General features: G+C 40.0%; 1 protein-coding gene across 17 annotated transcripts in view; it reads left to right on the top strand.

Moving 5' to 3' along the window:
• The window catches only part of ak9 (adenylate kinase 9), a 371922-nt gene that overhangs the window by 42908 nt on the left and 305269 nt on the right, over positions 1-23745 (top strand). For 16 of the 17 annotated variants that reach the window (XR_011340758.1, XR_011340759.1, XM_069887555.1 and 13 more), the window contains exons 5-7: positions 30-126; positions 2112-2224; positions 17697-17858. Coding sequence is in view for 15 of the 17 variants with exons in the window: in XM_069887555.1 (XP_069743656.1) it covers positions 30-126; positions 2112-2224; positions 17697-17858 (372 nt within the window). In the remaining 2 variants the exon portion in view is untranslated. Of the gene's footprint in view, positions 1-29; positions 127-2111; positions 2225-16147; positions 16235-17696; positions 17859-23745 lie in introns of those variants that run through there. The other variant, XM_069887563.1, reaches the window with a different exon arrangement.

Here is a 23745-nt window from a genome sequence, read left to right as displayed (position 1 = left end):
CCACTTTAATATTACACATTTTCTTATAGTTCCAGGAATGTCTACTGAGAGGTGAGAGTATCTCTGAGGAGTTAGTAATGAACTTGATTTGGGACAAACTCCGCTCTCCAGAAGTTGGTCATCGTGGTGAGTAAAACTCCCAAAAAATAAATTTATATGATATTTTTAATGTACAAAACATCCTAAGGATGTTCACAGAGAAGAAAGAAGGTTGAACAACAAACCTTATTAAGAGATTTAGGATACATAACTGAAAGTTTTACCAAAGGTTGTTTTGAGAAAACTTTTAAAGGTAAGAAAGGCTAAAATTGAAGCTTGAAAGAATACCAAAAATGAGCTGAGGGATGAACATAAATTTACTGCTTAATAGATTGAGACGGACAAGGAGCATTATAGAAAATGTTGGACTGTAGAAGGTCATAGAGATAAATAGATAAGGACATGAAATGGATTTATTCTTTAAGAAAATTTGCCAGTTTTGTGCTGGGATTCATTGATGCCTGGATTTTACAAAACTGTACATCACTAACTCTGTCGAGGAGAGTTCCTTGGAGTTCACATAACTAGTGACTCTATTGTGGATACACAACATCTTCTCACTGCACTTCCTGAGAAGAATGAAGTGGGTAAGACTACCAGCTACCATAATGTCAACCTTCTACAGGAGCTCTATTGAGAATGTCCTGGCCATCTGCATCACAGTGTGGTACGGTTGCTGTAGAGAAATGGATTGGAGGTCAATCCACAGAACCATTAGTGTGGCAGAGAGGATCACTGGAGTTTCCCTCCCCCACCCCCCACCATTGATTTGATCTACTGGGATTATTGTCTGCAGAGGGTATTTAAAATCATTGAAGACCCTTTCCACCCTGCACAAAACATCTTTCAGCTGCTCCTTTTGGGAAAGAGATACGGGAGGATCAGAGCCAGCTCCACCAGGCTGAGGAACAGCTTCTTCCCATGGGCAGAGAGAATGCTGAACAACCAGAACGGCTGAATGCTGAACGGCTTACACTAGCCATCAGAGAGGCATATTCGTGAAGCAAAATTTATTTATTTATTTATTTGTATATATGAATACATGTCCTGCATATGTATTGTTTGTCTGTATGCTTGTTATGTGAGGTTGTGTGTCTGCGTGTTTTGCACTAAGGACCAGAGAACACTGTTTTGTACTTGAGCAATCAGATGACAATAAACTTGACTTGAAAACCACAGAAATGCTGGAGGAACTCCGCAGATCTCACATTGCCAATAGGAGGTAAAGGTATATAATTGACTTTTCAGGCCTGAGCCTTTCCTCAAGCAAAGCAGACAGGAACCTGAATTAAAAAGCTGGAGAGAAAGAAAGAAAAGGCAGGAGAAGGAGTAGTGACCAGCAGACAAAAGGTGTTAATTGGATATGGATAGCAGGATAGGAGAGAGGCACTGCTTGCTTTTTACTCATGCCTTGAAGAAGGGCTCAGGACTGAAATGTTGGTTGTATATCTTTACCTCCTATGGAGACTGTGAGACCTGCTGCGTTCCTTCAGCATTCCTGTGATTTTATTACAATCATAGCGTATTGTGTTTCACTTCCGGGTTTATGCTGTTTGTGGATGCAATGTAGATGTACATGTCCTCCAGCAGACAAAATTCTTGCGTAAAGCAGATTGAGATCAAATTATTATCAATTCCACTATGTACAACATCAGAAACAACTACTGGTAATTTTGTTGTTACTTAGTTCTTCACAGTCAAGAACCATAGGATGAAGCACTTAAGAAAGACTGTAGGTGCTGGAAAATAAGTGAAATATCAAATGCAAGACACGTGCTGGAGGAACTCCACAGGTCAAGCAGCATTCTTGGCAGGCAAGTTGATTGTCTATTGCCTTTTACTTCCTGTGAATGCTTTGTGACCTGCTGATTTACTCCAACGTGTGTCTTGCAATTAGTAAACAATATAGTGTTTTTATTAGGTTTTGTTCCCCAACAAGATTGTACTAAAAGATTGGAACATTTCTTTTATTCCCTTAAAAATATAACATGAGGATATAGGATTACAAATTTGGAAAGCAATAAAGAGCAGATTTAGACATAATTTTAACAGTTTCTGATTAATTTTTCTAGGCTACGTTTTGTGTGGATATCCTTCTTTATCGGAGGAATATTTGGGAATTCCAGAACAAATAGAGGTCATAAGAAATCTGAATCTAAAACCTGACTTCATTATTAATATTAAGGTAAAAAGATTTAGTTACAGTATTCACTTTAACATATTAATTAAAGTCAGATCTTATGGTAGAATGCTTAATTGTGTTTGGTTTAGTAAGTTGCAAAATTGTGATGAAGCTCTGAAACCTTACTAAATATAATGAGCATTTTTATCATTGGATTCTCATTCCCATTTGTTACCTCCAAGCTCCTCAATCTTTAACACCTAAGATCTAGGTTGTCAAATATTTACGTTTCATATTGGATTGAGAACTGGCTGGCAGGTAGAAGACAGAGAGTTGGGATAAATGGCTCGTTTTCTGAGTGGCAGGCGGTGACCAATGGGGTGCCACAGGGATCTGTACTGGGACCCCAGCTGTTCACAATTTACATTAATGATCTGGATGAGGGGATTGGATGTAATATCTCCAAATTTGCAGATGACATAAGCTAGGAGGGGTTGTGTGCACGGAAGAGGGGGTCAGGAAGCTCCAGTGTGATTTGGATAAATTGAGGGAGTGGGTAGATACATGGCAAATGCACTACAATGTGGATAAATGTGAGGTTATCCACTTTGGTAATACAAACCGGAGGGCAGATTACTATTTGAATGGCAATAGATTAAGAGATGGGGAAGTGCAGAGAGACCTAGGGGTACTTGTACACCAGTCTCTGAAGGCGAGCATGCAGGTACAGCAGGCGGTTAAAAAGGCAAATGGTATGTTGGCCTTCATATCAAGAGGGTTTGAGTATAGGAACAAGGATGCCTTACTGCAGCTGTACAGGGCCTTGGTGAGACCCCACCTGGAGTATTGTGTGCAATTTTGGTCACCTTATCTAAGGAAGGATGTTCTTGCAATGGAGGAAGTGCAGAGGCGATTCACCAGGCTGATACCTGGAATTGCAGGAATGACTTATGAGGAAAGATTGCGCAAATTGGGATTGTACTCGCTGGAGTTTAGAAGATTGAGAGGGGATCTCATAGAGACCTATAAAATTCTGGCAGGACTGGACAGAATGGATGCAGATGAGATGTTTCCAATGATGGGTAAATCCAGAACCCGGGGCCATGGTTTGAGGATAATAGGCAAACCATTTAGGACCGAGATGAGGAGGAATTTCTTTACCCAGAGGGTGGTGAATCTATGGAATTCATTGCCACAGAGGGCAGTAGAGGGAGGTTCATTAAATATATTTAAGAGGGAATTAGATCTATTTCTTCAGTATAAGGGTATTAAAGATTATGGAGAGAAGGCAGGGACGGGGTACTGAACTTTAAGATCAGCCATGATCTTGTTGAATGGCGGAGCAGGCTCGAAGGGTCGAATGACCTACTCCTGCTCCTATCTTCTATGTTTCTATATTCTCAAGCTTGAACACAATGGCCTTGATCCATCCAAACTCAGTATGGATGATATCATGGCTGATGATATTTAGTACATGGAGTCATAAAGAGAGTAACAGAAATAGTACAACATAGAAATAGGCCCCTAAGCCACTGTAACCGGCCCTTTTGGCCCACACTGCCAGATACAGCCAATTAACCTACTAACTCTGAATGTCTTGGATCCGTATCCTTCTATCTCTTGCATATTGAACTTCCTGGCTAAATGTCTTTTAAGCATTGTAATTGCATCAAAGCCATCACCATCGCTGGCATTAATTTCCAGCTTTTACTGCTCTTTAACAAAATGTTTTCCCCAATTCCTCTTTAAAGATGCTCCCTCTCTTGTTTAACATATACCCCTTTTTTTTAAGCCCTTAGTATGTAAAAAGGTTCTGTCTATCTTATCTATATCTCTCTCTACATACTTCTTTGGCTTGGCTTCGCGGACGAAGATTTATGGAGGGGTAAATGTCCACGTCAGCTGCAGGCTCGTTTGTGGCTGACAAGTCCGATGCGGGACAGGCAGACATGGTTGCAGCGGTTGCAGAGGAAAATTTTTTGGTTGGGGTTGGGTGTTGGGTTTTTCCTCCTTTGTCTTTTGTCAGTGAGGTGGGCTCTGCGGTCTTCTTCAAAGGAGGTTGCTGCCCGCCGAACTGTGAGGCGCCAAAATGCACGGTTTGAGGCGATATCAGCCCACTGGCGGTGGTCAATGTGGCAGGCACCAAGAGATTTCTTTAGGCCACACTCCTGTTCGGCTCCGAATCATGGGTCCTCTACCGGCATCACCTACGGCTCCTAGAACGCTTCCACCAGCGTTGTCTCTGCTCCATCCTCAACATTCATTGAAGCGACTTCATCCCTAACATCGAAGTACTCGAGATGGCAGAGGCCGACAGCATCGAATCCACACTGTTGAAGATCATACAATGATCAAGTAACACCTCAGCCTCTTTTGTTCCATGGAAGGATAACCATATCCTTTTTATAATCTGTTAACTAGAGTTGCACACAATATGATAGAGTGGTAAAAGTAATTTTTTGGAAAGTTGCCACATAGCATCTCAACTTTATCTTCTATGCCCCAAATGATGAAGACAATCATGCCATCTTCCTGCTTCAACACCCAATCTACACAATAGTCTTGATCCATCCAAACTCTGTAACTTTATCATGGCCACTTTGAAGAAACTATGGAGTTGAGTTGTAAGGTCATGTTAATGAATATTAGGATTGAGCAACTCTTGAATACACCTGATAATGTTGAACTTGTTTGGATAAGGTGGGATAGAAAGATGTCCCATTTTGGAAGTGCAACCTATTCATTCACCTCTTCCATTCCTACTATCCAGGGACTGAAACAATATTTCCAGGAGATGTATTAATTCACTTGTACTTCTTCCAATGTAGTATACAGCATTAGGCATTCATAAATTGGCCTTCTCTACATTTGAAAAATCAAATACAGATTGGATGATCATTTTGCACAGCATTTATGGTTAGTCCACAGATGTGACCCTGAGCTTCAGTTGACCTGCTTTTAAATTCACCACCCCACTCCCATTCAGACCTATCTCTGTGGCCTTCTGCACTGTTACAATAAGGTCCAATGCCTACCTTGATGTATAATGAGCTATGGAAATGTTAAATACATGTAGTTATATCTTTTTCCCAGGGGGGAAATTGCAAATGCCAAAAGGCATACCAAAATTAAAAGGAGATTTACAAGCCAAGTTGTTTTACACAGACACTGATAAATGTTACAGGAATAAAGGATGAGGACTAATTTATTGCTTCTTTTTCTTTCTCTGAGGTGATTGTCGATTTCATTTTGTCTTTGTATGTAGTATTTGTGAAATGTGGGGAACGGAAGGGGAGGAGATTGAACTCAATCGTGAAGCTTGTATATAATTGGAGAAAGTCGTGTATATTTTATTATGGACTGTTGACATTGTTTGAGTTTGAAAAATTATAAATAAAATATTCAGTAGAGTAGATGCCTGGAATGGACCACCAAGAGAAGTGGTGGAAGTAGATATGATAGTAGCATTTAGTTAAATTAGTTAATTTGTTTACTGTTACAGGTGACAAAATGCAGTGATACAGGTTGTTTGTGAGCGGATCAGTTAGATATCTCATACCCTAGTACAGGTGTGATAGGTACAGAGATGGGGTCGGGGTCTTGCAATTTTAGTCAAAGAAGACATCATAGTAGTGTTTAGAGAGGATATTACCAGACAACTATCATATGAGGCAGTGTGGGTAGAAATTAGGAAATGAAAAAGAGTAGGTACTTCATTAAGCCACCAAATCACAAGGAACTAGAGGATCAAACATGTAGAGAGTGAAACATGAAAGTTGCTGTGATTGTAGTAAAAACACAGAAATACTGGAGGAACTCACCTGGTTTCACAGCATCCATAGGAGGTAAAGATATATTACTGACTGATGAATGATCAATTACGCAAAGACTGAAATTACTGGAACTGAAGACTTTTATTAGCAAGAGATGGACAGCATCCCTTGTATTGCTGGCTCACACTGACCCGGACTCGAACTGAGGGCAGGATTGTGGCATGACAGCCTTTCTGGGAGATAAAGGGGAGGAGCCACGAGCCGGCCAGTGTGAACAGGGTCAAACATAAAAGGTCATATCATTATATACACGATAGTGGTTTCACCTCATTCACCCCCTCTTTTTAAAAAGAAGTCCCAGGGGTGTGGTGCAGTCAGGTGCCCTCATAAGTTCAGTTTGTCTGACAGCCTCCTTTGGCGTTGTGACCGGTGTGCTCCTGTCCGGGGCTCTGGTAGTCTCCATTGGCTGTGGCTGCTCTATCTCGGTTGGCTCAGTCGGGGTGTTTGGTTGAGCTGGGTGGGGGGGGGGGTGGTGGATGGGATGGCGACGTGTGTGTGTCGGCTGGCGGATTGGCCGATGTGGTGGGGGTAGGGATCTGAGGCCCTGGAGAGCTGGGGGGGCGTACCTGTTGGCTTGTTGAAGGGGGGTCCAGATGTTCGCATGTGTACTAGGTCCCGGATGGATACTGTGTCCTCGTGTCCATCTGGGAATTCCATATAGGCATACTGTGGGTTAGTGTGGAGCAGCTGGACCTTCTCGATCAGAAGGTTGGACTTATGGGTCCTCACATGCTTGCAAAGTAGGATGGGCCCAGGGAACATCAAGCAGGTGGATAAGGTAGTTCCTGACACCGATTTCCTGGGGAATGTAAAGAGTCTCTCATGAGGTGTCTTGTTGGTGGCTATTCACAGGTAGTGTGGAGGGCCTCTGGGAGGACTTCTTGCCAGGGGGGATAGGGAGGCCCTTGGATTTTAAGGCCAGTAGTACTGCCTTCCAGATTGTGCCTATCACCCGCTCCACCTGGCCATTCCCTTTGGTGGTATGTCTAGAGGCAATGCCCTTGCACAACAAATATTGATGCAGCTCATCGCTCATGAAGGACGAACCTCTTTCGCTGTGGATGTAGCAGAGGTATCTGAAAATGGTGAACAGGTTGTTCAGAGCCTTTATGACAGTAGTTGTGGTCATGTCCAGGCAGGGGATGGCAAAGGGGAACTGCGAGTACTCATTGATGATATTAATTAAGTACACATTGCGGTTCATGGAAAGTAGGGATCCTTTGAAGTCCATACTCAGATGTTCAAAGGGGCGAGTGGCCTTAATCAGGTGTGACCTGTCAGGCTGGTAGAAGCGGGGTTTGCACTCCATGCAGACTCGACAATTTTTGGTCAGCATCCTGATGTCCTCAATGGAGTAGGGGAGATTACGGGCCTTCATGAAGTGAAAAAAAAACAGGTGATCCCAGGGTGGCAGAGGCCATCGTGCAGTACCTGAAACTGGTCCTTCTGTGCACTGGCACATGACCCTCAAGACAGGGCATCAGGAGGCTCGTTGAGCTTTCCGGGCCAGTACAGTATGTCATAGTTATAGGTGGAGAGCTCAATATTTTGTCGTTTTTGATTTTACCCTGCTGCTGATTGTTGAACATGAAGGCGACTGCCTGTTGATCTGTCAGCAGGGTAAAATGCTTTCAGGCGAGGTAATGCCTCCAGTGCCATACTGCTTCGACAATGGCCTGCGCCTATTTCTCGATGGAGGAGTGCCAGATCTTGGAACCTTGGAGAGTGCGCTAAGAAAACATCATTGGCTTGCCCACCTGGCAGCCAGGGCAAAGTCCGATGCATCGCTCTCCACCTGGAGGATGGATTCGTCCACTGCATGCATCGTGGCCTTTGCAATGTCAGCTTTGATATGTTCGAATGACTTGTGGGCTTCTGCCGACAGGGGGATAACAGTGGACAGGCCTTCTCTGCATAGCTGGGAACCCACTGAGCATAATGAGATAAAAAACCCAGACACCTTTTCAGAGCCTTGAGGCAGTGGGGATGGGGGGTGGGGTGGAAGTTCTAACAGTCAGGGTCGGGGCTGATGGCTCCATTCTCCACAATGCAGCCTAGTATAGCCAGGCAACGTGTGCTGAAGACACACTTCCCTGTGTTGTATGTCAGGTTGAGGCGTTGTCTGAGAAAATAGTCCATTGAACCCATGTTTACAAGGGCTCAGATACTGAATTCTCTTCACCATATTTTTAATAATTTCCCTTTTCAGCAATGTGCAGCAAGGGGAAATGTCAAATTTAAGAAGTTTATCAAACAAGGACTGGTGCCTGGAGATCATTGGTGTTCTGGAAAGAAGCCTGAAAAGGCAATCACAGTGTCTGAAGGAATTAAATGAGATTAAATGATGTGTATGTTATTGACTTTGTTTATTAGAATCATAGAGATGTACAGCATAGAAAAAGATTGTTTGACCCATCAACAATAAACTGACCATCAGGCCTATCTAAGATAATCCCATTTATCTGCATTAATTCCATCTCCCTCCACTGTTTGTTCATTCACCTACCTATGCAGATGCCTCTTATATGTTGTTACTGTTTGTGCTTCCACCATCTCCTCTAACACCTCATTCCAATAAACCACATACTCATAAAAGAATTACCTGTACCAATCAGACACTCTTTCAGCCTCTTCCTTCTCACCTTCAGCCTATTAGTGTAAGACAATGGTGTTATATACAGTGGAAACTTGGGACTATTTTATGCTGCACACTTGAATGGTGCGCATGCTCAGTGCAACAGTGTATTTATACATGACAAGCAGCCTGACCAGTTCTGATGTAAGTAAAGATTTGTGCTGTAAAATTACAAGCTTCTCTGAGTGTTTATTAAGACCTCCAATGGTACAACCGTGGACATAACATGGTGGCACTGGTGGAATTGACAGAAACCCACATCATGGAGGAAAAAAAAATCCCTATAAACCAAAATAAACAGGAAGAGAAGGAAACAAAGAAAAAGCAACATTAACTGACTACCAGAGCTGGAGAAGAAGATGGCCGCAGCAGAAGCAGCAGCCGCCGCATTGCACCCAGTTATGGACGGGGAAGCCGACAACATCTTTTTTTTAACTTTATTTATTCGTTCAAAATACAGATAATAAGTAACATACATAACAATAAACTTAAACACGAACAATATATTTTATATATATATATAAAAGAAAAAAAGAAAGAAAAAAAAGAAAAAGAGAAGAAAAAAAGAACCCCTCCCCTCTTTCAGCCAACTCTCCTAAGGAGAGCCATAAAAAAAGAAAGAAAAAATAAAGAAAAATTTAGCATACATATTAAGATCTAGTCAATGTAAATCAAAATGTGAATATTCTGAATATAACAACCACTTATTAATAAAAAAACTATAATTATCACACAAAACATATGTGATTTTTTTCATTATTAAACAATATTTCATCTCATTATGCCAACTATTAATATCAATCACATTTGTATCTTTCCACGTACTAGCAATACATTTTTTCGCTAAAGATAATGCTAAATATACAAAAGCAAGTTGAAATTTATATCCTGTAATATTTAATACATAACTGAAATATAACCCTTCAGGTATAACCATATCTCTACTAAACACATGCTTTACCAAAGATCGAATTTGATAATAAAGAAACAAAGAATTCTTATCAATACCATAACTGTACCTCATCTGATCAAAAGATAAAAAAAATTACCTTCTTTAAAACAATCTCCCAAATTTTCCACATCTTTATATCTCCAATTTAATAAACTTTGATTATGTATTGAGAAAGAAATAAGTTGATTATTATACAACGGAGTCAAGGCCGACAATTCACCACTAACATCTATCATTTTCTTTTTCTTTGTCCATAACTTCATTAAATGTTTTAATATAGGCACATTATATTGCTGTAACAAATTTACATTCCATCTAAACAAAAATTGATGTATTTAAACCTCGAACATTAAAAGTATTAAACTTCAACTTTGACATATCTACTAATATTACTAAGAACTAATAATATCTATATATAAAAACTCAAAACAACGGAAATAGGCCCTCCAATAGGAGAAAAAGAAACCACAAATTAAAGCTAAATAAATAAAAATGAAAAAAAAAAAGAAAAAAAAATAAAGTTAAAAAAAAACCCCAAAAAAACTACCAAAAGGTAGTAATCCCTAAACCAATCTTGGGTGTGGATCACCCACCAGTGGCTGATGACTAGTAGAACATAGAGCAAATCTCTCCCTCCCCAGCCAAACAAAGAATAACAACAAAATACCATAATAACATAAAAATAAAGTAAGAATAAGAAAGTTCTTCTATTCATCCAGGAGATTCCAAACTCGGTGACCCCATTTCAGGAGAAGTTGGACTCTTTCCATTCCCATTTCTCCCATTTCTACCATTTCTTCCATTTCCAGAACAATCAGATTTTTCTTTAGGAGACAATGGTGGACTACGTCTTTGTCCTCGTACATCTGGCAACGAATCAGCAAAAATCATTGCTTCATGCTCATTCTCAAAAAACTGAGATTGAAAGTCTCCACAAAACACCTTCAACACTGCTGGATAGCGAAAAGAAGACTTATAGCCTTTACGCCACAAAACTTCTTTAACTGAATTAAATCGACGCCGACGCTGAATAACCTCTTGACTCAAATCGGGATTTTAAAAAAAACTCTACTATTCTGAATCATTAACGGAGCTTGTCGTTGTCTCACATTTTGCACTGCTAGACGAAGTATTGTTTCTCTGTCCAAATAATTCAAGCATCGAATTATCACGGGTCTCGGTGATTGACCAGGCAGGGGCCTTCTTCTTAAGGCTCTATGAGCTCTTTCCAATACCAAGCCTCCAGAGAAAAATTCTTGCACCAATATTTGTGGGATCCATTCTGTAAAAAAAACGAAGAGGATCTTGTTCTTCCATACCTTCCGGCAAACCAACAATCTTCACATTGTTCCTTCTACTTTGATTCTCCAAATAATCTATTTTCCTCTCTAACTCCTTCTCACGTTCTTGCAATTCTTTAACGGATTTTTCCACCTCCATCACTTTTTCTGTATTAGAGGCCATTTGCTGTTTACATTCCAAAAAAGCAGACTGAAATTTTTTTAAATCTTCAGAAAATACTTACACACATGCATTAACTGTAGTGAATTCTGACCTCATACTCTCTTTCATTTGAGCCAACTCTTGCATAATTGGCTGAGTAACAGTACTTAACAGGTTAAGTTGTAATTCAGAAAGACTCAACCCTGTTTTCTTTAACGTAGTGTCAGAACAAGATAACTGCAGCTCCTGTTGCAGCTCAACAGCAGGCATTCCAACAGATTTTTTAACAGATTTACTGCGAGTTTGAACTCCCAGCGACGGCACCCCGGCCTCCTCAGGAGGTTGATGCTGATCTCCCCCAACAAATCGCAGTTGTTTCAAAAACTCACGGACAAGTTTAAGGTCTTCAGGTTGGAGTACTGCCTGAGTGGTTTCAAACAATGGAGTCATTTTCCTACGAATTCTCTCTGTTAAAGTTGGCAGGCTGCCAGAATCAGAATCCACTTCTTGGGAACACGCACCCTCCTCTTGAGAACGAGTAATTCCAGCGATATCCTTCTCCTGATGAATAGTAGTCATTTTTTTTCCAGCTCCCACAGGCAATAAATCTGAAGCTGTAGCAGGTTTTTTAGGCTTTAAATCTTCAACACTCCGAAAATGTAATTTCTTCTGCACTTGAAGTTTAATCTTTTTACCATTAATGGCCATAACAGTTCCTTGATACTTTAAACTAAGTTTTTAAAAAGTTTAAACTTAGAAACAAAAAGTTAAAAACGGGTTCTTAAAAGTCTGGCCAGAGAGGTCGAGATTACACGTCTAGACTCTACGCCATCTTGCCACGCCCAAGCCGACAACATCATAGAGGCTTTTAAAAAGTTCAAGCAGAAGTGCAACCTGGCATTCAAAAGTTTCCTCAAGGGAATCACACCAGAGGAAAAGGTTAGTTACATCCTTCTTTGGACGGGGACTAGACCTGTTTAATAGCTGGGAGCTGGCTGAAGGGGAAGAAAATAATCCAGAAATTTTCCTCTCATCTGGAACTGAAATCCAACCATAGAATACAGCGATACGAGTTCCAGGGATTAAAACAAGAGCCTGATGAGTCAGTAGATAATTTCCTCACAAGGCTAAAGAACATGGCAGCAAAATGCAAGTTCAAAGAAACAGAGGAGAGAATAGTCGACCAACTAATTTGGGGAAGCGCTCATCCTGAAGGGCAGAAAACTCTCATAGGAAAAGAGCTTGAAACTAGCACTTGCTAGGGCCTTCAAGGCCACTAGGAGACAAATGCAATCCTTCTCTGTGCAGGCCAACATGCAGCACAGAGATAGAAGGGTCGATGCCATAAAGCGCACGCAGAGAAAGTCGTAGACGGCCGAGAACTGCAGGAGGTGCGGCAGAATACACCCCTTTGATGACCGCAAGAAATGCCCTGTGTATGGTTCAATGTGCAGGACCTGTGGGAAGGTCAAAGAAAAGATGTGTAGGTCTAACATGAAAAGAGAAAGAAACCAAGAAAACAGAAGGAAAGTACACCATGTCAAGGGAAGTGACAGCAGTGACTCCGATTCACTGATGCTAGGCATCGAAACAATACTCCTTCATGAGATATCCAAAAAAGGGAAGGGAGAAAAAGATGAATTACACACCATGATCCAAGTTAAAAGAAAGATCAAAAACAAACCAACAACATTCAACTTGAAAATAAAGTTGGATACTGAATTACAAAGCAATATCCTCCCACTTAGACTGTACCGCCAAATCTTCCCCGAGTACATAAAGAAAGGCACACTAGAAGCTACAAATGTCACGCTCACAGCCTATGGTGGCCCAGTGATTAAACAACTAGAAAAAGTCCAAATAAAAGGCAAACATAAAGGAAAGAGCATCATATGCACATTCTTTGTGGTTGATGCCAACGGACCAGCAATCCTAGGCTTGAATAGTAGACAAAAATTATAGCTAATCTCTGTAAACAATGAGATCAGAGAGAAGAAAACGTCCAAGAGGATCAATAGCGACACCCCACTTGAGCAACGGCCTCCGATCACAAATAAGGCCGAGGTCATGGACATGTACTCTGAATACTTTGATGACACAGTTGGTTGCTTTGGGAACTTTGAATATCAGATTACTATAGACCCAAAATACAAACCAATAATCCATGCTCCACGGAAGGTGCCAATAAAGCTGAAACAAAAGCTAAAGCAGGAGCTGGAAGAAATGGAAGAAAAACGAGTAATAGCAAAAGTAGTTGAGCCAACTGACTGGGTAAATTCTATAAAAGAAAAACCGAATGGCCACCTAAGAATATGTCTGGACCCCAAAGCCCTAAACCAAGGAATCAAAAGAGGGCACTATCTAATACCAATGCTGGAAGACATCACTTCTGAACTAGCGGGATCCAAAATCTTCAGTAAGATAAATGCCAAGAATGGGTAGATACTGTACTGACAATAACCACAACAGCAGTGCGAGTATAAGACAGCTTTAATAAACTAATATGTACACTAATGTTAAGCTGGATGAAGAATCGACACTGCTAACAACTTTCAACACTCCATTCGGCCGGAACAAGTTCCTGCGCCTACCTTTTGCCCTAAAGGTGAGCCAAGACATCTTCCAGGAAAAGATAGATGCAAGGGCGCTGTTAGCATTGCACATGACATCCAGATTTTTGGCAGAAATGGGAAAACCCATGATGTCCACCTGCATGAGGCCATGGAGAATACGAGAGGGGCTGGCATCAAACTCAATGCAGACAAACGCATCATTAAGGTGGAGGAGTGCCAGTTCTTCGGAATAGTGTACACACCTGAAGGGGTCAGGCCAAGCCCAGAGAAGGTAACAGCTATTGCTGAAATGGAACACCCAAAGGACATAAAGGAACTAAGAAGCTTCCTTGGCCTGGTCCAATATATGAGTTCCTTCACCCCACACATGTCAGACTGCACAGCCAACCTCAGAGAGTTGCTGAAAGAGGATGTGGAAATTCAGTGGTCACCATCACATCAGCGAGATTTTGACAAGCTTAAGGAAGTGGTCTGCAGAGAAGCAGAACTGAACTATTATGACAGAAATAAAACTGTCACATTACAAGTAGATGCTCCCATCAGAGACCTCGGGGCAGCATTGGTGCAGGAAGGAAAACCGATAGCCTTTGCCTCAAAAGCCCTGACAACAGCAGAGACCCAATATGCCAATATTGAAAGAGAGCTGTTGGCAGTCGTATATGGATGCAAAAAGTTCCACAAATTCCTCTATGGGAGACAATTTGTGGTAGAGAGTGATCATCGCCCTGCTGGAACACATCCCGAAAAAGAACCTAAGCAAGGCACCAGCCAGACTACAGAGGCTACTCCTCCGACTCCAATGATACGACTTTACCTTGAAGTATAAGCCAGGGAAGGAAATGGTGCTTGCTGATGCTTTGTCATGTCTTACCCCAAATGAAAAATGCAAAATGAAGGACCTAGAAATCAAGATACATCACCTCATCAGGGTAACCAATAACAAACTAAACCTGACTAAGAAGAAACCACAAAGGATGAAGAGCTGCATCTGTTTCTCCCAGTAGGTGATATAGGGATGGCCAGAGAGGATAAAACAGGTACAGCCTGTACCAATACAGGTACAGTATTGGTCTGTCAGGGACAACATATCCCTGGAGAACGGTGTACTGCTGGCAGGGTCTCGGCTGATAATACCAGAGACAATGAAAACAGAAATTCTCCAGAAAATGCACCAAGGCCACATGGGAATGGAGAAATGCAAACTTAGAGCAAAGTCAGCTGTTTACTGGATAGGCATGTACAAGAACATCAAAAGCATGGTGGCTACATGTCTGGCATGCCAGAAATACACAACAAAAAGAAGAGATGATACCTGTGGAAATACCCGCCAGGCCATGGCACACAGTGGGAGCAGACCTATTCACAGAAAACCAAGAACGGTATCTGTGGTGATAAGTAATTACACTACTAGATCACCAGGGGTCATCCCGGTGACCTTGTATATAAAACAGTCCAGAGCTACAGTCTAGCCTTCCAGGTTTGTCTGTCTTGCAGAGAGACAAGACCTCTTAGTGTACATATTAGTTTATTAAAGCTGTCTTATACTAGCACTGCTGTTGTGGTTATTGTCAGTACAGTATCTACTCCAAATTCCCCTTCATTAGGAAAGTGAAGGACCTGAAAGCATCGACCATCACAAAACAGGGGATACCTGAACAAGTGATATGTGACAATGGGACCCAATTCACATCGCGTGAATTCAGAGAAATAGCTTCAGAATATGGGTTCACCATCACTACTTTATCACCACATTACCCCAAAGGCCATGGATTGATTGAGAGGCATGTACAGACAATTAAACACACTCTCACAAAGGAAGATCCCTATCTCGCCCTTCTGTCACTGCGAGCCACGCCTTTGAGGGCCGACATGAAACCCCGGCAGAGTTTTTGAATGGCAGAAAGTACAAGACAACCCTGCCAAGCAAAATCCATCCACCAGACGACCAAGAGGAAAGAAGAAAATTGACCAACATACAAGAGGAAAATCGTCAACATTATAATAAACACTACCAGAACTCTTCAGAGGGCAGCATGTGCATGTTCAAGAGCCAGTGATAAAAACCTGGAATCCAGCAAAGATTGTTAGAGAAGCTGAGACGCCAAGGTCATACATCATTGAGACAGAATCTGGCAGGCAGCTGAGATGAAACAGGATCCAAATTCGCCCAACCCCAGATCTGACACGGAAAGTGCCAGAAGCACCGGCATCTTCTAAAAATCCAACAACTTGTGAAGGAATACGAGTAGAAACCCCAACCATCAACACCATAACAACTGAACAGCAGGCAACAGGAGAACCGAGGCAAATAACACCACCATCTACAACCATACTAACATGACCGAAGCAAACAGACACAACAAGGTCTACAAGGTAGAGAAGCAACATTCTACCACCAGTGCGATTCCGCTAAGAAGAATATAGAACTGCAGTTGTATAATTAGAATATTTAATTCTTAATGGAAAGTGCAGGTAAAGAAGCAGTAACAATTTATTTTTGAGAAATTAAAATCTTAATCTTTTAATTTTTAGACTTTTTTTTAAAGAAGGAGGGATGTTATATACAGTGAAAACTTGGGACTATTTTATGCTGGAGCATGAACACTGCAAGACTAAGAGCCACATCACACTTGAATGGTGAGCATGCTCAGTGCAACAGTGTATTTATACATGACAAGCAGCCTGACCAGTACTGATGTAAGAAAAGATTTGTGCTGTAAACTTACAAACTTCTCTAAGTGTTTATTAAAACCTCCGATGGTACAACCGAGGACATAACAGATGAAAAGCGGATTCTGGCTATCGACCCTTCCTGTGCTTTTCATAATTTATTTTACTTCCATCGCGTTACTTTTGCATTTTTTGCTCTAGAGAAGACCCATAGTCTATTCAATCTCTCTTTATAACTCAAACCTTCTAACCTAGGCAATATCTTTGTGAATCTTTTCTGCACCCTTTCTAGTGTAATCACATCTTTCTTGTAGTGCAGTGATCAGGACTGCACACAATAGACCACACATGGCTAACCAATATTTTGTACTGTAACATGACATCTAATGTCCTATCACTTGTATTCAGTTCCATGTCATGCCCCTTCTTCAGGGAACTATTTACTTGTACCCTGGTCTCTCTGTTCAACAACATGCCTAGGGTTCTCCCATTAACTGTGTATTTTCTGACCTGGTTTAACTTCCCAAAATTTAATATTCTTTCATGTTTACACTGTGATGAAACTACCTTATCCACCTGCCTGATGTTCCCCGGGCCCATCCTACCTCACAAGCATGTGAGGACCCATAAGTCCGACGCTCTGGTCGAGAGGGTCCAGCTGCTCCACACCAACCCACAGTAGGCCTACGTGGCATTCCTGGACGGATGAGAGGACACAGTATCCATTCGGGACCTGGTATGCGCAGGAGCATCTGGACCCCTCTTCCTTCAGACAACAGTCGGGTAACCCCCTCTCCCCCCAGCTCTTTAGGGCCCCAGGTTCATACCCCCCACCTCCTCGGCTAACCTGTCAGCCAGTACACATACACCAACCCCGTTGGTTCATCCAAGCACCCTAGGACCTGGCCAGCTGAGAAGGTGCAGCTGCAAATGACGGAGGCTACCACAACACTGGAGGTACATTGTTCACAATGCCAAAGGAGGCCGCCAGACAGACTGAACTTATGAGGTTGCCTGACTACACCACACCCCCACCAAGACTTCCTTTAAAAGAGGGAGTGAATGTGGTGAATCCACTTTGTGTATGTAAATAACTTGACCTTATATGTTTGGCCCTGTTCTCACTGACTGGCTCATGACTCCTCCCCTTTATCCCCCATTAAACGCTGTCATTGCCACAACCCTGCCCCCAGTTGGAGTCTGGGTCAGTGTGAGCCAGCAACTCAAGAAATCTTGTCCATCTCTAGCTAATAAAAGCTTTCAATTCCAGTTCTTCAGTCTTTTGGTTAATTGATCGTGCATCATACACAAAAGTAAGACATTTAATTTAAACAATTGAGATAGGATTAAAATGTTACATTTATCAGCTGTGATTATGGAAGATATGCAAGAAAAATGTTTTGAGCATTTCTTTTAAATTTACTAATAGTGTCCTGATCGTGACTTGTGTGAACGTGTGTCAGGACAACGTCAAGACCCTAAAACTGGGAAGATTTATCAACAAGAAGAATGGAATCCAGACAAGGCAGAGATCAAACAAAAGAAAAAAGAAAGTGAGGAAGAGGAGAACGAAGAAGAAGAAATGGAAGAAGTAGGTATTTTCCCTTTTCTTTCTTTATGTATTGTCTTTATATAGGATGTATACAATAATGCAAGGATAACATTTATTGCTAACTTCAGTCACTGTGAGAAAATTATTTGCGATATTCTTAGACTGCTGCAGCCTATGTGATGAATATACTCCCACAGGGCCAGATAGCATGAGCATTAACTTCACTGCTTTTCATTAAACCTGCTTGCCTTTTCTTCCTCCCCGCACCCCCCCCCCCCATTTCCTGCCTTTCCAGTTCTGTCACTTACACAGCCCTGCTTTTCCACCCCTCCCCCTCAGTGCTGTACTGAGAATAACCACACCAGCAGTGCGAGTATAAGACAGCTTCCATCCATCCTAGTAGCTATCATATTAGTTTATTAAATTGTACACAAGAGGTCTTGACTCTTCAAGACAAACCTGAAAGCTAAACTGTAGCTCTGGTTTTATAGACAAGGTCACCGGGATGTGGTGTAATTACATATCACCACAAGTGCTGCTGTCCCTTCCCTCCCTTTTCTACCTATCATCGCCTGCCCTGCCACCCCAGTTCCCTCTTCCACTCTTTTATTCTGATGCTCATCAGCATTTTCTCATAATTTGATGAAGGACTCAAGCCCAAAACTTTAGTTTTGTATCTCTGCCTTTGCTACATAAAGGTCACTGCATGACCTGCTGAATCTCTCCAGCATTGTGTGTTTTTACTTCAACCACAGTGTCCATGGAGGGAGTTCTGAGCTTTACTACTCCCTCAGGGCTGTTGGCTAATCAATTCTAAGATTTTGATCAGCAATATATTTTCAGGATTGGAAATTATATGACACTTTGGCAAACAGCAGGTGATGATGCTCCCATAAACACTGCTTTCTTGTCTATTGAGGAGGAAGGTTCAATTAAAAAAGTCTCAACGCATTTTGTAGATGGCCTCATTTAGCATTCTTTGAATGGATTATCAAGTGCTTACTTTATGAGCAGTGGCCATTATTGTGGGGTGGCACAGTTAGCATAGCGGTTAGCACAACACTGTTACAGTGCCAGTGATCGGGACCAGGGTTTGAATGCCACGCTCTGATTTCCTCCCACCATTCGAAACAAACCAGGGGGTGGAATTCAGTGTAATTGGGCAGCACAGGCTTTTAGGCTGAAATGGCTTGTTACCATACTGTATGTCTAAATTTAAAATTTAAATGTAAAATTGTGTAATTGCATATTCTCATTAACTTAAATGGCCACCCATTCTGACACTGGATTTTACCAGTGTCCTTCCTAACCAACTCTATTCTCACAACCTTATGTAAGATCTTTTTTTTAATATTTTTTAACTTTTCACACTATGAACCATATCAACCAAAATATATACAAACGTTTCTCATTAAATATACACAGTGGCATTTTCTCCCTTTTTTTCCCCCAACCTTCCCTCCTCCCTCCAAAACCAACATATACAATACAACAAAACCATTAAACAATGTCATCGCACAATGAAAAATAAACAAGAAAAATGTGTCATCTACTTTTACACACTGGATCAAGTCGTTTTGTCTTCTTATCATTTTAGGGGGTGGAGGTCCGAGGCAAGCCCTCTCTGTTATGTTCCATGTACGGTTCCCAAATTTGTTCAAATAATGTGACTTTATTTTTTAAATTATATGTTATTTTTTCCAATGGAATACATTTATTCATTTCCATTTACCATTCCTGTATTCTCAGGCTCTCTCCCATTTTCCAAGTTGACATTATACATTTTTTTGCTACAGCTAAAGCTATCATAATAAATCTTTTTTGCGCTTTATCCAATTTGAGGCCTAATTCCTAACTTCTTCTATTACTTAGAAGAAAGATCTCTGGATTTTTTGGTATGGTATTATCAATTATATATCAAAATAAGATCTGATTTAGATCTTCCCAAAACATTTTCACCTTCTCACATGCCCAAATTGCATGTGCTGTTGTTCCCATTTCCTTCTTTCAGCGAAAACATCCATCTGATAATGTTGGATTCCATTTTTTTTAACTTTTGGGACGTGATATATAACCTGTGTAACCAATTATACTGTATCATGCGTAACCTTGTGTTTATTATATTCTTCATAGTTTCAGAACATAATTTTTCCCATGTTTCATTTTTTAATCTTTATGTTTAAATCCTTTTCCCACTTTTGTTTAGGTTTATAGCTTATTTCATCATTTTCCTTATCTTGCAGCTTAATGTACATGTTCGTTATAAATCTTTAATTATCATTGTGTCTGTAATCACATATTCAAAGCTGCTTCCTTCTGGTAATCTCAGTCTGTTTCCCAATTTATCCGTTAAATAAGCTTTCAATTGATGATATGCAAACATTGTACCATGAGTTATTCCATATTTGTACTTCAACTGTTCAAATGTTAATAAATTATTTCCCAAAAAACAATTTTCTATTCTTTTAATTCCTTTTCTCTCCCATTCTCTAAAGGAAAGGTTATCTATTGTAAAAGGGATTAGCGGATTTTGCGTCAATAGTAATTTTGGTATTTGGTCATTCGTTTTTTTTCCTTTTTAAATGGATCTTCTTCCATATATTGATGCAGTACTGGTGAGCTTTTATATTGCACCAGCTTTTCATCCAACTTATAAAGTATATGATCTGGTAGCTTTTCCCCTATTTTATCTAGTTCTATCTTAGTCCAGTCTTTTTCCCTTGTCTGATAAAAATCTGATAAATACCTTAATTGTGCTGCTCTATAATAATTTTTAAAGTTTGGTAACTGCAAACCACCTTGGTTGTACCTCTCTGTTAATTTATCTAACGCTATCCTCAGTTTCCTCCCTTTCCACAATTTCCTTATTATTCTCTTTAGTTCATTAAAGAATTTTTCTGTTAAGGGAATTGGTAACGATTGAAATAAGTATTGTATTCTTGGGAAGATAGTCATTTTAATGCAATTTACCCTCCCTATCAACGTTAGCGGTAATTCTTTCCAATGTTCTAAGTCTTCCTGCAATTTCTTTATTAGTGGCTAATGATTTTGTTTGTACAGGTGGCTTAAGTTATTATTTAACCTAATATAAAGCTAGATTACTATCTTATGTTTGCCATTTAAATGGTGATTCTTTTTTTAAATTCTGTATAATCCACGTTACTCATTGGCATCACTTCACTTTTATTTGTGTTGATCTTGTACCCCGATATTTATCCATACTTCTTCAATTTCTTATGTAGTTCTTTTATTGATATTTCTGGTTCTGTTAAGTATACTATGATGTCATCTACAAATAAACTAATTTTATATTCCTTCTCCTTTATTTTTATCCCTTTTATTTTATTTTCTGTTCTTATCAGTTCTGCCAGTGGTTCTATTGCTAAAGCAAACAATGAGGGTGATAATGGACACCCCTGTCTTGTTGACCTTCTTAATTTAAATTGGTTCGATTCATATGAATTTACTGTTATCTTTGCCAATGGCCCATTATATAATGCTTTAATCCAATTAATATATTTTTCTGTTAGATTGAACCTCTGTAATACTTTGAATAAATAATTCCATTCTACTCTGTCAAAGGCTTTTTCTGCGTCTAAAGCAACAGCCACTGTTGGCTTCTTATTTCCTTGAACAGCATGAATTAGATTAATAAGTTTACTGACATTATCCATTGTTTGTCTTTTCTTAATAAATCCAGATTGATCTTGTTTTACTCTTTTTGGTACACAATCGGCCAATCTGTTTGCTAATAATTTAGCTATTATCTTATAATCTGAATTAAGTAGAGATATTGATCTATATGATGCTGGTGTTAGTGGATCCTTCCCCGTCTTTGGTATTACTGTAATTATTGCTGTCTTACATGAATCTGGCAAGTTTTGTGTTTCTTCTATCTGGTTCATTACTTCCAGGAGAGAAGGAATTAATAACTCTTTAAATGTTTTATAGAATTCTATTGGGAATCCATCCTCTGCAGGTGTTTTATTGTTCGGCAGCTTTTTTAATATATCCTGTACTTCCTCTATTTCAAATGGTTTTATCAGTTTGTTTTGTTCCTCTTCTTGCAATTTCGGCAGTTCAATTTTAGCTAAAAACACTTCTATTTTATCGTCTTTCCCCTTGTTCTCAGTTTGGTATAATTGTTTTTAAAATTTCTTAAAGTTCTCATTAATCTCTATTGGGTAATTTGTTTGTCCTTTTTCCTTCATGCCAATACAGTTCTTTTAACTTGTTCTGTTTTAAGTTGCCAGGCTAATATTTTATGTGTTTTTTCTCCTAGTTCGTAATATTTTTGCTTTATTTTCATTATGTTCTTTTCCACCTTGAACGTTTGTAATGTTTCGTATTTTTTTTTATCCGCCAATTCTCTCCTTTTCGATATATCATCCCTTTTTACTAGTTCCTCTTCTGTATTTACTATCTCCCTTTCCAACTGCTCTATTTCCTGATTGTAGTCCTTTTTCATCTTAGTTACATAACTTATTATCTGCCCTCTAATGAAGGCTCTCATTACGTCCCATAATATAAATTTGTCTTTCACTGATTCCGTATTTATTTCAGAATATGTTTTAATTTGGCGTTCAATAAACTCTCTAAATTCCTGCCTTTTAAGTAGCATGGAGTTTAATCTCCATCTACATGTTCTTGGTGGGATGTCCTCCAGTTCTTTTGTATTAACAGGGGTGAATGATCAGATAGTAATCTAGGTTTATATTCAGATTTCCTAACTCTCCCTTGAATATGGGCCGACAACAAAAACATATCAATCCTTGAGTATGTTTTATGCCTACTTGAATGATATGAGTATTCCTTTTCTCTTGGGTCTGCCTCCTCCATATATCCATAAGTTTCATTTCCTGCATTGATATAACCATATATTTGGCCACTTTATTCATTCTACTAGTCTTTTGACAAGTTTTATCCAACATTGGATCCAAATTAAGGTTAAAATCCCCTCCTATCAATATATTTTCTTGTGTATCTACAATCTTCAAAAAAATATCCTGCATAAACTTTTGATCCTCCTCAATAGGTATATATTGAGTAAATTCCAAGATTCTGAGTATATCTGACACTTTATCATTACATACCTCCCTGCTGGATCTATTATTTCAACCTCTATTTTGATTGGTACATTTTTATTAATTAATATGGCTACACCTCTAGCTTTTGAATTATATGATGCTGCTGCTACTTGTCCTACCCAGTCTCTCTTTAATTTGTTATGTTCCACTTCAGTTAGATGCATTTCCTGCACAAATGCAATATCTATTTTTTCTTTTTTTCAGTAAATTTAATAGCCTCTTCCTTTTAATTTGGTTATGTATTCCATTAATGTTTATAGTCATATAGTTCAACGTGACCATCTCATATCCTGTTTACACCTCATTTCCGCTTCCTCAGCACCACCATCCCCCTTTTCCCCATTTTCATCTCTCAGTTTTCCCATTTTAAACTCAATGTATGACAACACATTTAAAACAAAGTACTCCAACAACTTCCACATCCAATATTCCCTTAAGCCCAAATATCTCCCCCCTCTCTGATTTTCCCCTTATCCCTTGCCGGGCAACCACAACTCCCCTTTCCATTTTGATTGCAAACCTGCTCGCAAGCGTCACTGATTTCTCAGTGACGGTTATTCTCTCCCCCCCCCAACCCACCCCAGAAAACACTTTTTTTTACACATATAACAACGTTCTCCCTTTTTTCCCCTTACTTCCTTCCTTCCCTTCTCTTTCCCTTCTTTAGTTCTTTACATATACATTGTTTTTACATCTTTATATATATTTTATTGCCGTTCTTCATTCATATTACATATCTTCATCTCTCTTTCTGTCCTGCAAGCATTCTGCAAATTCTTGTGCTTCCTCCGGTTCCGAGAACAGCCTGTTTTGCTCCCCGGGGATAAATATTTTAAGCA

The sequence above is a fragment of the Narcine bancroftii genome, chromosome 6, assembly GCF_036971445.1.
Source record: "Narcine bancroftii isolate sNarBan1 chromosome 6, sNarBan1.hap1, whole genome shotgun sequence".
NCBI classification, from domain to species: Eukaryota; Metazoa; Chordata; class Chondrichthyes; order Torpediniformes; family Narcinidae; genus Narcine; species Narcine bancroftii.
The sequence above is the reverse complement of the archived record's forward strand: the minus strand, read 5'-3'. Positions and strand labels throughout refer to the sequence as shown.